Genomic DNA, 15,238 nt, shown 5'->3' on the forward strand with positions numbered 1-15,238 from the left:
CCTTCACTGAGACATAAAATCTATATCTTGATTCTTTTGGTCATTTAAGGTCCTGTGGGAATTGTACCCAGAGGGAGTGTGCTTTTACCCAGCGTGTTGGCCAAAGGTCAAGATGGATGGTACAGTCGTATCTTTTCAACGTGTTCAAGGTTTCATGTAGATATAATCAGAGTGCAGTTTTTGGAAAGGCTCTGGATTTGTCATTCTATATATAGTTTGCAATTTGCAGAAAAGTAGGAATAGCTGCTGGAATGACCAATATCAAGCATGCTAAAAAAGTGCCAATGTGGCAAAGGAATCTATGGAGTCATTTGATCTAATAATTCTTTAACATCATTTCTTTTAATTGAAAAGCTAATTTTAGTTGGGTTGAATAATCAGCAGCTTAACAGCTCTTTCTCTACAAGTTGAGGAACCTACTCCTTTTTTCCTTAGCTAAATCAGAGGAAAAATCTTCAGGCCAGCAGTGGAGGTTGAAGAGAACAACAATCTAAGTTAGAAACTTCTCCCTGCCATTCAATTTGCTCTTCTTATGTCTGTTGGGGATAACAAAGCTTTTAGCCTGTAAAATGAAATAAAAATAACTCACCTTATAGAATTGCATTATGATATAATATGATGATCATTTATAAATAAGTCCTTATATGATTGCCTCCTTAGACTAAGTGAAGTGGTCCATATTTGGCATATTTTGATAATAGATGGATACTTGCCTAGAAAGTGCACACAGACACAAACCGTGTAAACCAGAATGGCCCTGAAGGAAATTATAATCATGAAATGAATGAAGTTTTGCTTTCAGTCTTGGCCTACCATCTTTTGGCTCTTTATTCTTTCCTGGTGTCCTGCTGGTGACTTGGGTTGTCAACTTAAGTGTCCTTTGCTTCAGCAGAGACTTCATGCTATTGTACCATTCCCAAAATCTCCATCAGAGATCCTGTTTTTCCCTAATAAACAAAAGTGGCAGTTTCTCTCCCTAGTGGTATATGCATTTTTAATGGTCCTAAATTTATCTTCCTAGATTAACTGGCTGTCTGTGATTTCGCAGCTCTAAATACCGTTTCTCCACTGTTAGACATTTCTTCAATTGTGACTAGTTCTAAAACTAGGCCGTATCTGCTACATGGTTTGTTTCTTCTCTATGTCCAAACAAAAGCCTCTTTTTAAATTTTTTTAAATTTTTTTGAGATGGAGTCTCACTCTATGTCCCAGGCTCTAGTGCAGTGGCTCGATCTCAGCTCACTGCAATCTTCGCCTCCTGGGTTCAAGCAATTCTCCTACCTCAGCCTCCCGAGTAGCCAAGATAACAAGTGTGTATCACCACACCCAGCTAATTTTTGTATTTTTAATAAAGACAAAGTTTCATCATGTTGGCCAGCCTGGTCTTGAAATCCTGACCTCAGGTGATCCACCTGCCTCGGCCTCCCAAACTGTTGAGATTACCACTAAGCACGGCCACAAAAGCCTTTTTAAAGCCTTTTTTTCATACTATATCTTACAATCAAGGGAGTCTTAGAACTGGGAACACCGAACATACAGTTCAGAGGTAATTTTTAAAATGTAACATTTATTTTTTGCAGAGGTGATTCACTCACAGATTTAAAATACAAAAGTAATAAGCAAATAAACAATGGAAAGTTTTTCTTCTAAACCTATTCCTTGCGCCAGTGTTCTCCCCAGAGGCAAATGGCATTTGTACATATTAGAGCATATAGACTTTTATTTTTGATTTTTGAAACACGGATGCTAATCTTATAGAATATCTCTGCACATTATTTTTTATGTAAAAGTGTATCTGGGAGATTGTTCATCATTAGTGTGTAAACAGATTCATTTTTCTTTCTAAAGTCTGTATATTATTTCATTATCTGTGTGCAGATAATCTTATTTAAATTTTGTAGAATTTGTGCCAATTTTTTTCCTTGGTATGAGGCACCAGATTTCTCACATCCTTCAAGACACAGTCCATATTCAAACAAACTTGACAAAGTTTTTTTAAGAATAAATATAAAAGTCACTTTATGTATCCTTTATGTATAAAGGCATTTATAATGTTTTTTCTCAGTAATACCAGTTCATATTCATTTTTTTGTATCAGCTTATCTTTCTTCATATATTATAGAAACTAGCTGTTTGTCTGTGAAATAAATTGTAAATGTTTTTCCAGGTTTTCAATCATGTTTGTTTATAGTAATTTTTATCATACAGAAAAGTTGTAATTTTATGCAGTTGGACTAAATAATCTTTTTTATGTTTTGGATTTGTGTCATATTCAAACACATATTTTTCATTCTCTATTAATTTCAATAATGGAGATTATTGAAATTATCTTCCATTGTTCCCAGTACAATTTTACGATTTAGATTTTTACATTTTAAAGCTGGATTCATCTGGAACCTGTTGTGGTATAAGAGGCCATAGAGTAGGTACTATGTGACTAGGTTAGTGGGGGCTTTTACTTAGATGCCACAGTTTGGTTGAAATGTGAACATTTTCTAACATTTTAAAAGAACAAATATGTTTTTATTATTACACAAAGTCTTTAAGTGAAGAGAGAAAATACAAAGAAATCCATCTTCTTCCATCTTGTGACTACTGGTAAGGGATCTTAAATTGGTCAGAGAAGAGGAAGAGGAAATGAAGGTCAGTTGTTGAGGGAGTTAAGAAGAAGACACCAGAGGGAAGCTAGAGTGAAAATAAGGGCCAATATTTTCATGTTTCTCTATTTTTACTCTTAGAGATGGATTAAGCACTCATGAGTGGGTAATGAAATTTTAAATCTAATAAAACGTATTTCAAATATAAAAGAACATTTTTCTATATCTGATAATGAGATTAAGGTTATCTAACTAACAGAAGAGCGAAGAGAATTAGAGGATGTTTTTCAATTTGGCAGTGCTACTTGTGTAGACTAGAAGATTAGCAACTTTTCACTAAAGCTGAAAATACTTTTTGTTAATATGCAATAAGTAGGTTTTAAATCTTTGCAGAAACCCTGAGATATAGGAGATTTTGAAAACCCCATATTATGGGTTAATTTTTTTTTTTTTCCAGAGGGAGTCTCACTCTGTCACCCAGGCTGGACTGCAGTGGTCCTAGCTTGACTCCCTGCAACCGCTGCCCCCTGTGTTCAAGCAGTTCTGCCTCAGCCTCCCAAGTAGCTAGGACGACAGGTGTGTGCCACAACACCCAGTTAATTTTTATATTTTTAGTAGAGACAGAGTTTTGCCATGTTGGCAAGGCTGGTGTCGAACTCCTGGCCTCAAGTAACTTGCCTGCCTTGGCCTCTCAAAGTGCTGGGATTACAGGCATGAGCCACTGCACCCAGCCCTGAAAATTTCTGTTTTATAATAAGATGAATTCTAGTTTTCTTCCCCTACCCAATTTAATCTATAATAAAGGTATTGCAAGATATGTATGAATTTTTAAATTTTTTTTACTGTCTTGGATATATTTTGTTTATGAGAAGCTCATTAGATGTTGGCATTTAGAATAACTTAAATAAACCAGTATAAAATAATAGAAAAAGCCAGTTAGCATAACCTCTTTATTTCCTATTGAAGACTATTACAAGACATCTGCAATGCATCATTAAATGTTGGGTATTGGGTTCAATGTTGGCATAAAAATACAAGTTAAATAAATGAAGAATGCAGGGCACAAACAGTAAACAAATATTGAAGAAATATTATACATGTATAGTTTGTTACAACTAGATCTGGTGATGTAATATGGTAAAAATAAAACAAGACCCGTAGAATCCTAAAAAGGACAAATTTAGGGGTAGTTTATTCCCACGCACTAATGTTGTTTGGGAACTGGATATATCAATATAGTACATAAGAAACAGCATCACATTTGAAATAAAAAGTTCCGGGATTAAATCTCAATTCTATTAATTTGGGGCCTTAATTTTCTAATTTGTAAAATAAATCTATTTTGCTGGGATAGTTTCCCTGCTGTGGGCTATTTAGGCAGGCTGCTAAGTCCTATATAGACCCATTATCAAAAATTACGTCTTAAATGGCTCAGTTAAAATGTGCAGGGTTGCAAGGAAAGCAATGATATTAAACTGCAATTACCTAAGTAACATACAAATCTGCATTTTTGTAATATATAGGCTGTTAAAATTAACACATTAAATGACAAAAGTCAACAAAGTGTCTCATAACTGCCGTATTTCCAAATTAGCAGTAAGTTTAATGGATATTTCAATGTTTTGGCAATAACTGAAGTATGATAGGAAAACATCTGATTTTATTTGGTTACAAAGTTACAATTACTGCTAATATTATAACAAATGTTACTGGGTTCATGGCCTATTTCATAACTGAATGGAATGTTGAATTTCAGTTAGAAGCAAGTGAAAATAAAGATACCTTTTTTTTCTGGTTCACCAAGTTCACAGATCTTAAATTTTTTTGGGGGGGCGGTGTTCAGGATAAGAACCCTTGGGCATCAGGTAAGTTCTTTTCTGTTTCAAATGTAATGACTTATCTGTGATTCCTCAGTTGTTTGCATGTTCGAATTGCCCAGGATTACATCTATAAAGTTCTAAACAAGTGTTGTGACATTTTGTCAAATTACCTCCGGCTAACCAAATAACACAATTTTCCTCACTACCATTAGTTAGAAATTAAAGTTTATTTTTTCACTAGTTCTAATGAAAATTTCTTAAAACAAACAAAAAGGTGACCTGTCATCTAAGAGTGCCTATGTTAGAGTTCCCCAAGGAAACAGAATCAATAAGATATATCTTGCTGTAGACTAAATGTTTGTGTACCCTCAAAATTCATACGTTGAAGATAAAATCCCCAATGTTATTGGTATTTGTAGATGGGGCCTTTGGGAAGTAAATAGGTCATGTGGATGGAGTGATAATGAATGAATTAATCCCCTTATGAAAAGAGAGGTACACGCAAGATCTCTCTTTCTGCTCTTCATAATGTGAGGATACCATGGGAAAACTGTCATCTGCACACCAGGAAGAAGGCCTTCACTAGAACTTACTGTCATGGCACCCTGATGAACTTCTCCGCCTTCAGAGCCATTTAAAATACATTACTGTTGTTTAAGCCAAATGTTATGGCATTCTGTTATAGCAGTCGAGACCGACTAATACACACTCTCTCTCTCTCTCTCCCCATACTCACACACATTTTATATATAAATATATTAATAACATATGATTGTGCAATTATATATATATATAAAACTATATGAATGTGTGTGTGTGTGTGTGTGTATACGCAGATTTAGTATAAGAATTTGGCTCACTTGGTTACGGTAGCTGATAAGCCCAGACGTCTGTGGTTGGAAAGATACAGAACTAAGAGAGACAGTAGTATAGAGCTGGTTTGAGTTTGAAGGTCTGAGCACCAGGAAAGCTATTAAGTAACAGCCCAAAAGCCAACCGACTTGAGACCCTTAAAAAGCTTATTTTATGGTTCAGAACCAAAGAAAGGAAAAGACCAATGTCCTAGCTCAAGGCAATCCAGACAGAAGGAGTTCTCCCACTCCCCTTTCTTGTGGGAAGGTCAGCCTTTTTGTTCTATTCAGGTCTTCAGCTGATGAGATGAGGGGTGTCCACGTTGAAGAGGGCAATTTGCTTTACTCAGCCTAACAATTCGTGTTAATTTCATCTAGTCACACTTTCACAGATACACTCAGAATAATGTTTGACCATAAATCTGGGCATCCCATGGCCCAGCCAAGTTGACACTTAAAATTAACCACCACAGTGCCTTACAGCAAGAAATCATTATTTTTTAACATCATGGGTATCATTATAATAATTGGTACATTGCTATACTGTAAAAAACAGAAAAACCAGTGACATAAATTATTTCTACAAAATTGAACTTACAAGAATATAACTGAAATTAAAAGAAAGTGATTTAATTTTATTATGATGTATAGAATATGATATTTTTATCTTGAATGTTATATTTTTCTTCTTGTTCAAGTAAATAATCAACTTAGATTTCTATGCATGTAGAGTGAATGCTTATGTATGCAGGAGAAGGCAGAATGTGGGGAAATAAAACATTTGAATCATTAAACAGATTTTTAAAATACTTTTAGAAACTTGTCAATGTGTCTTGGCATCACTATTTAAGTAACGCGAATATTGACAATATTTTTAATCTCACTTACGTGATCATTTATTATGAAGTTTTGCCTTTCGGCTTAAAAGTGTACTTGCAAAGAGCAGACAGATTTAGGACTGAGGTGGTGATTTCATTTCAGATCTTCTATGGACTTGTGGTGGAAAATTAAGCTTGTGACGTAACCACGATCCTTGCTGAAATTGTTCATTTTATGAACTGGAATAAAAATGCTTGTTACCAAACATTAAATATGAGGCATTTTGAACTCATTGGATGAAATTCTTAATATGAATTTACTCAGCCTTGTAAATAAATTTAAAAAATTAATCGACCTGCACAAATGTGTTGCCAACCTCCCTCTTCCATGGTGCTTAACTTCTAGTAAAATGAAGAAAATTAGCATTTCTTCCTACTTGTCTCACAGATATTAATGCTTATGAGGGTCGAGTAGATCAATGTCTATTACCTTACATGGATGTATTATAATCCACTGAAGTGCTGTGAGGAAAAACAATTCACATTAGGATTGAATATAGGTTTACAATCCCTTCAGGTCTGAATTTGGCCTTAAATTCATTACCTTAAAGTAATGAATAATGAAGATTTAGATTTAGAGAATAGTGTTTCTATGCCAGGAATGTTTTTCTCTTAAGGGAAATTCTTAGAGAAAATTACCTGGGTTGGGGGCGGGAAAACCCCTCAAATCTGCAAATTGGGTTCCTGGCTTTTGGGTTATATGGACACATTTGGTTATCTGACTTTTTAACTTTGAAGCTAGTTAGAAACAGAAGCATGAAAGGACAGACTGAACACAGGCTTGAGGGTACCAGGCTTCTTCTCATCGCTGGTTAAATTACTGAGAGTAAGAAGTAAAGAATGAGGTCACAGAAAGAGAAAGGAGGAGAGAGCGTTGTGTGTGGAGTAGGGTGAGGTAGGGCTGGTGAATTAAGTCCTCTGCAAGGCCATCAGAGAAACTGGGTTCAGTAGGTGAGAAGATCCAGGAATATTCCTCAGGAAGCTGTGTTGTCCCTGAAGCCCCTATCCTGGTTTGGCTTTCTTGAAGCATTTTCCCTCCCTTTGGGACTGATCATGACATGAGGCTCAAAAGTGGAGTGCTGGCAGCTCTCTCTTGGGTCACTCCACCCTCTTTTCTGTATGCTGTCCCCTCTCCATAAATAGTCCACATTTAGCAGCAGAGATGTAGTTTAATAGATCTTAAACCTAAAGTAAAATTGTAAGACATTTCTAGACAATGCTCACTCTGTTGCCATCTTAGTCAGTTTAGAAAAAAAATGTTTTTATGTGGCAGAGGCAGAAATAGAAACTTTTAGGGAAAAAGTTAGACTTTTAAATAAATAGGCACGACAGAGCAAACTATAGCAGGAAGAAGAATGCAAAGTGTTTTGGGGGAATGTAATCCTGAAAGCTGAATGCTGCCCTTTTGATTTCCTGAAAAATACGAAATATGTAAATAATAATGTACTTAGTGGAAACCGTGGAAATGGAATGCAATGAAAATATTAAAACTGTATGACAGTAGCTATAAAAAGAACAGAAAGACTAGAAGAGAATTCATAGTGGGTTCAAAAATAGTAGGCTGAGGCTAAACCAGAATTGTGCTCTGTGTAACTGTTAGAGCAAACAAATCAAGTCGCTGGGCCCAGCAGTCCCAGCTATTCAGGAAACTGAGGTGGGAGGATCACTTAAACCCAGAAGGTCGAGCTCAGCCTAGACAACGTTAGGCAACATAGTGAGACTTCATCTTAAAAGAAAAAAAAAAAAGTCAAAAAAACAATGACAAGGATTGATTAGAGTGGGGCCATTTGTGCCATATTAGAAACTTGCGCATATGAGAAACTAACATCTTTTGTCAGAGGGCAGCTGTAGTGTAACTAAATGTTTATATAACTAATGATGACAATGAAAATATCAAATATTAAACTTAAATGCAATGTTTATTTTTTTTAAAAAAATAATTTTTAACAGGCGCATACTGTAGAATTTGAAATTGTTAATTTTTGACCATGCCATTTCTCTGTTGAGAAAAAAATTTCGATCTAAGGAGCGTGGCTGAGAATTGGGCTGGATATTAAAAGTTAAATATATGCAAAATGAAATTAAAGCCAAACTGATATTTTCATTTATGTTGAGTAGGACGCTTTTTCTGTCTTGAAAGGATATATGTGTTGCTTCACTAAAGAGAAAGTAGATAATTTAAAAATGGTTTTTACTTTCATTAGTCAGGCATCTGGAGAAAGTAAACACCAGATCCTATCATATCCTCATTAATGACTTAAAATGGTGCAACAATCTATGTTTCACAAATTCAACGGCTCGGGCCCAGTTCTTAAATCTGAATGAGTGGAGCAGGCTGAGTGTGAGACACTAGTGATGAATGTTAAGACATGGCTTGCTTGCCCTAGACATTCAAATTCAACTTACAAACAAACAACAACAAAAATCTAGCTAAACAAATACCTCCAGAGGCGCCTGGGATTTACAACATGATAGAAAATCATCTGTTTTTCATGATCTAATACTTAAGACTAGCTCTTCTTTGAGACTATTCAAGACGCCCGCTAAACAGTCCCTGCTTAACATGTAACCTGCAGGAGTCTTAAGCCAGAGGAATGTCTCAGAAAGTGAAAAACGATTACCTCCCTTTTCGAAAAATTCAATTTTGAAAAGAAGCAAATTGGCGGTAGGTGTGGGAGTCACCATAAAACGAATTAAGTTGCTGCTGATTAGACTGCATGGTTAAAACATTCTTTTCCTATTTCCAAAGTGGTTAATCAGCCAAGAAAGTTGTAAACACATTCAACAGAAAGGCTTTCTTGTCTGTAAACTGAAACTGGGGCTTGCTTGTAAAGGTTCATGCTGGCTTTCCACTTTAATTGATGTTTAACTTTGTTGCAAAGATCTTTACATTAGGTCTTCAAAGAAATTAGATAGCTATTGAAATATTATTATATGTTTATAACAACTATAGTTGAGATAAGTTAGACTAACTCATTTTCTTAATATTACACCACATATTTTCAAGTCTTTTGATAAGTGTTAGCAAAAGACAAGATGATCTGCAGAGGAAAAGGGTGGAGCGTTCTTTTCTATTAAAACAACAATCTGTAGACTAGGGAGGCACAGCTTTTAGTATAAGTGAAAGTGTGTTTTCTGAAGAACAAAGGGAGGGTCTAGCTTAAATAGGGAAAATTCCCCCCTCAGCTCTCAATCAGGCCTGTTTATACAAATGAAGGATTCAAACTTGCTTAGTTCCAATTGGTCAAAATAGTAGAGTGCTGATTGGGTGTTTTCTATGCCCCAAACCAGAACTCTGTGACATTTTTTATTGGGTGTTTTCTATGCCCCACGCCAGAACTCTTGCCAAACTTTTCTTTCAAAGGGCTGGTGAGGGGCAGTTTCCAGCTCCAGTTTTTCTTGTGTCTGGTTACAGGAACTGTTCTGGCTCAGGGTATAAAGCAAATGTTTGTGGAGCTGCTTTTTCTAAGAATGTGGCTGCTCTTTCTCACTTTAGCAAGGCCACTTACTTCTGTTTTTAAATTTAATCTTCCCTATTAACCACAGGGACATCTATCTCCCCTGGAGAGCTTGAGTCTTATTTTAACAGTTTTCTTTCACATAGATTAAAAGTATTTTTGAAGTTATGCCATGCCAAAGAAGCATGAACGGTTGAAAAGTTGATGTCTTGATTCAAAGGGAAACACAGAATGCGTACATACTTTATGTGACTGAAACGAGACGTGATGTTCTTCTATTTATTGCCTCATTTTCTCACAACTGTCCAAGCCATTGGTATTCTTCAGTGTTTCATAGTTGAGGCCACTGTATCTCAGAAATGTTCTAGATTTTTGAGAAATTTATTAAATAAGACACTTTAATCAATATTAATTATAAAACCTTTAGTTTGTTTTAGATATTTGTTTTATTCTTGTAAAGCTACTGTCATTTGTTTTGCATGCCAGGCAACCCTTATTTTAAGAAATTATAGCCTATATCATCTTATGTTCCCCAGAGCTTGCACTTCGCTGTGTGGTTTACCATGGCCCACTGTAGGTGTTGGCATATCATCTTAAGACATCTAGGAATATGCTTTCAGGAAGAAATGGAGAAAGTTTCTTCTTTCTTTCTTTCTTTCTTTTTGTGAGATGAAGTCTTGCTCTTGTCACCCAGCCTGGAGTGCAGTGGTACAGTCTCGGCCCACTGCAACCTCTGCCTCCTGGATTCAAGTGATTCTCCTGCCTCAGCCTCTTGAATAGCTGGGATTACAGGCGCCTGCCACCACACCCAGCTAATTTTTGTATTTTTAGTAGAGACGGGGTTTCACCATGTTGGTCAGGCTGGTCTCAAACTCCTGACCTCAGGTGATCTGCCCGCCTCAGCCTCCCAAAGTGCTGGGATTATAGGCATGAGCCATCATGCCCGGACTCTTCTTTAGTTTTTAATAAACATTTTAGGAAGAACGGAATTATACCCTACAAAGCATTCTTTAAATTTATGGGAACACGTAATAAAAAAAAAAAAAAACCAAAATGTTACACCTGTTTAGAGACTCAACATTCCTTTAAATATTGTCAGAGTCATTAGAGTTCAAATTAAACCTATGATAAAAATGCTTTTGAAGCAACAGCAGCAAGCAGACCTTGATTCTGGCCAGTGCTAGTCATGCTTCTGTGAGCATCAGAATCAAAGAGGAGTGTTACAAGGCAGATTCCAGGTCTCTAGCATCAATGTCCTGTCAGGCAAGACCATGTGGAGTCAAGGATTTTCATTTTTAACAGTTTCCAGGGGGACATTGATGCTGCTGATCCGTGGACCATGTTTTGAGTAGCACTGATTTAGGGGTGACCTGGGAAGTATAGTATGTGTTAACAATTTAAATTATGTTTTTCAGAAAAATAATTTCAACTGTACCAGAAGAACTCAGTGCCCAGAAACCAATATCAGTTCTATACAGATACAAGGTGATGCTGATTATTTCATCAACCATCTTGGAGTTCCCAGCGTGCAGTTTGCTTATGAGGACATCAAAACATTAGAGGTGATTGTTTCTAAAAATGCAAAATACACACACACAATATAGCAGACCTACAGAATTTGATTTTATTCTGGCTATTCAATTTTCATAGCAAATAGGTCACTATAGAAAAGCGGCTTCATTTAGAAAGTTATTCTTGTTTCTCAGAGGCTTTGTAATAGTATTTGAAAACATCAGCTCTTTTCAATAGTGTTGAATTCGATTTAAAAAGATTTCTATTGTCACTCACATTTTCACACGGTGCTCTGCAACAAGAAATGTGCAGTAGTTGGATTAACATCAAAACATAATTGTAATCTCCAGTATTCACAGAAACAGATGACATGTGCAATAGATTCTCCTCTCCTTGCCCAAAGGAAAATGCATTTCATGTTCTGTATGTTAATATGAGTCTGGTGGATTAGCTACTCAAAGTTTGTCAATGGTTTGCATGCTTAAAAAAGATAGTCCTTTTTTGTGAAGATAGAAGCTCTTTTTCCCTAAAGAATATCACAAAAGCATGATTCTCCTTAATTAAGTCTTTGTTCATCCATCTTTTGGGCTTCAATCCTTTTAATCTTTCTCAGAATTATGTCTCAGGAAACTGTTTCTCTGTGGATCTAAACCTGTTGGGACATTTTACCTTCATTTATAAATTATTTATGCATTATTGGGAGCAATTTGAAAACCTCTAGGGTGACCTTCGTGAGGTAATTATTACATTAACAAAATAATGGCTAGAAAGCAGAGTAAAACATGCCTTGCTCTTCAAATATAGATCTTCCTAAAAAGGGGTGCTTAAATTATGTTTGTATAGGCTCAACTTCAGCTATGCAAGGTAATGTTTAATAGCTTTGAGTGATATTTAGCTTTATGTTTCTCTGCAACCACCCAGAAAATGTTAGAATTCTTATTTAGTATGTGTCTAATTCACCTTGGTTTAGTTTTTAAGCCAAGAATTTAGAGAGGCCAGAATAGTATAGCCTTGGAAATGAGACGGAAGCCCTGACTCTGACACTTACTAGACAAATTATTTAACATATTTCAGAATGATTTCACAAATGAAGTGCTTTGGTACATTTGTGGAGTCTACTTTATAGAGCTGTGGTGAGGATTAAATGAGACTATGCATGTAGAGGGCTTTAGCTGACCAGATTATAAGGCCCCATCATTGTAGTGATTGCAATTAGTATTGTCTGATTGTAAGTACAACATATTAGTGGGATAATTTCTAAGCTGTTTAGATACAAACACATCAGTTGAAGGGAGGAGTTTGTTAACTGTTGAGAAAAACAAGTTGATCAGGCAACGAGGTAGAATTTGGTGGGAATCAGCCGGAGGATCTGAGGTGTTAATAGGGAGAAGATTTTGAAATGGGAACCAGTGAAGGTCTAATCTAAGAGCTGCATTATTCTAAGGCTAAAGTCTATCTAACAGAACTGGTACAGTCTGAAGGAGCCAGTCAGTTTTTCAAATTATGCCCAGAATAACTACCACCATAAAAATTATTTTTATTATTTGTCTCCAAAAAAGTAATTAAAATAGAGTCTCCTATGCTTTATAACAAATGACCTTGTGGATATTGCTTTAGTGGAAGAATTTTTAAAATGGATTTGTTCCTTATAAAATATGAATGCTTGAGGTGAGATAATTTTGTATGAACTATCTGAGGAACAGAGTAACCTTTCCTTTCTATGTTAACCTATAATAGATGTTGGTATACAGCTATTAAGGGGAATCATAAATATTAAAAAAGGCTTTATCAATGATGTAAAAAATATTTATCCTGTGTCAACTCATAAAGCAGGTAAGGAAATTAGAGCTTTTTTTTTATGAACTTGCAATTACAAATATATATAGAAAACAGCTTGGTGGATTTGAAATTAGGAGCCCTGAAATTTTAAATCCCCGCACGTTAATAGTCCAATTACATTGATTTCTGGACCTCCGCTTTTTAAAATCTGTATCTTATTAAAAACAATAAGGCCAGGTGAGATGGTTCATGCCTGTAGTCCCAGCACTTTAGAAAGCTGAGACAGGCAGATTGCTTGAGCTCAGAAGTTTGATACCAGCCCGTGCAACACAGTGAAACTTTGTTTCAACAAAATAATACAAAAATTAGGTGGCCATATTTGCAGGCACCTAGTGTCCCAGCTACTAGGGGGATTGAAGGGGCTGTGATGGGAGTGTCACTAGAACCCTGGAGGCGGAGGTTGCAGTGAGCCAAGATCACACCACTGCACTCCAGCCAGGGTGACAGAAGGGGACACTGTCTCAAACAAAGCGAACACCAAAAAACCATAATATCTACCACTTATTGCATATTTACCACTCATCGAGTACTTGCCATGCTATGTATTTTATACCTCTTATATCATTTATGATTAAAACATCTCCATAAATTAGCTTTTATTATTAATTCTATTCACTCTGAGAATGAAATGGAATTTAAAGGCCACTTACCCAAGGTCATAAAGATAATGAGCAAGACAGATGTTGATCTAAGATATGTTTGACAGTAAGTCTATGTTCTCAGCTATTATACCAAAGATGGCAAATTGGAAGCCCAAGGACAAGAGATAGCCTATCAATGTATTTTGTTATTGAAAAATCGAATTTCTGCAAACATTGTATAATTTTTCTCCATGGAAACAGTCAACTAAATGGACACTGCTCACTAGCTTGCCATGTTGTTCATCCCAGAGTTTAGAAGAATATTTTCTTCAACACCTGTTTCTATCAAAGATCAGAAGATGAATACTCAACTTAGGGTCACATGTTTCACCAGACTTGTGTCGCTTACAGTATCTGCGTGGACCCTATAGGGATAGAGCTCATTTAGTAAAAAAAGCTACAGTGAGTAATTTTATGGCTGCTTCTACCTTCAAAGTGGTATATTGTAAGAGCAATAATTTTATGATTATATCCATGGTTTTAAATAAATTATCTATTTGAAGCTGATTTGGGTGATTGTAATACAAACCTTAGAATTACTATCAATATATATGTTCTTTGTCCAGTAAGATTGATCATGGATCTGTTATATTCAATTTCAAAAACTGAATCATGATAATACAGGAAAAATTGAACTGTAGGAAAATAAACCAATGCAACAGAGATCACTTTTTATATGGACATGTCAATAAAACATGACATTTTGTGATATCTGTCCCCAATATGTCAAGTTCTTCCACATTCCCACCATTGGCTTTTACCTGTAGTTTCTCTGGATGCAAATATATTGCATAAAATTACTTAAAGCCCCTTCGATCTTAGGTTTTCTTGGCATCTATACTCTAATTTTCTAATAATTAAATTTTACAAATGCGTCACAATCTATGGATTTGCCAAATGTTAGAATGATTCCTTCTCATAAACCTGTGCCCTGTTAATTGAAACATCTCTTGTTGTAAGCTTCATTTAAATAAGGTTTTAGATATATAAACACCATTGCACCTGTTGGGAGATGCATTCTGTACAGATTAAATACAATGCAGAGATTGTTGAAGAGGAAAAGAAAAGACAGATGCTTTCTGATTAAGAGTGCAATATATATGACAGTCTGGTGGTCCAATGAACATTTTCTCTGTCACTTAACAGCTGTTTTACATTTTTGTTTTACATCAGTATATGTATTCTCTACAGGGCATGCCAGAGGGTCTATCTTAGCATATGAAAAGATCAATCCATACCCTAGCAAGCTTCACATCACAAATTGAAACTGATTCCTCACTCTGTTTAACCTCATATGTTTTTTCTCTTCTGCTTGAAATATTCTATTTTAAACCCAATTTACCTCTATAATAGAGCATTTAACATTTAAATTTATTATTTGTTAATAATAAATATTATTTTTATCTCATTACTTGAGATAAAAGAGTATTATAGCTTTTATACAGCAGAAGTCATGGCCAAATTGTTTCAATATCATTTAATAATCCAGCGACAGAAATTCAAGTAGCATAGGTATTTTGAAATTCTTACTAATTTTTTAAAAGCTAGATAACTTTGATACCAATTCTTAAACCAGTATACAGCAGCATGTAATTATGCCTGTGTGTGTGTGTGTGTGTGCGTGTGCGTGTGTGTGTGTGTG

General features: G+C 35.6%; 1 protein-coding gene across 5 annotated transcripts in view; it reads left to right on the forward strand.

Moving 5' to 3' along the window:
• NAALADL2 (N-acetylated alpha-linked acidic dipeptidase like 2) overlaps positions 1-15,238 on the forward strand; it is a 1,349,309-nt gene that overhangs the window by 1,117,739 nt on the left and 216,332 nt on the right. For 4 of the 5 annotated variants that reach the window (XM_017502844.2, XM_037729372.1, XM_017502843.2 and 1 more), the window contains one exon: positions 11,020-11,166. The exons of the other annotated variant lie outside the window; for it this stretch is intronic. In XM_017502844.2, the coding sequence (XP_017358333.1) occupies positions 11,020-11,166 (147 nt within the window). The remainder of the gene's footprint in view (positions 1-11,019; positions 11,167-15,238) is intronic. 5 annotated transcript variants of the gene reach the window in all.

Source organism: Cebus imitator, unplaced genomic scaffold (genome assembly GCF_001604975.1).
Source record: "Cebus imitator isolate Cc_AM_T3 unplaced genomic scaffold, Cebus_imitator-1.0 Scaffold300, whole genome shotgun sequence".
Lineage (NCBI taxonomy): Eukaryota > Metazoa > Chordata > Mammalia > Primates > Cebidae > Cebus > Cebus imitator.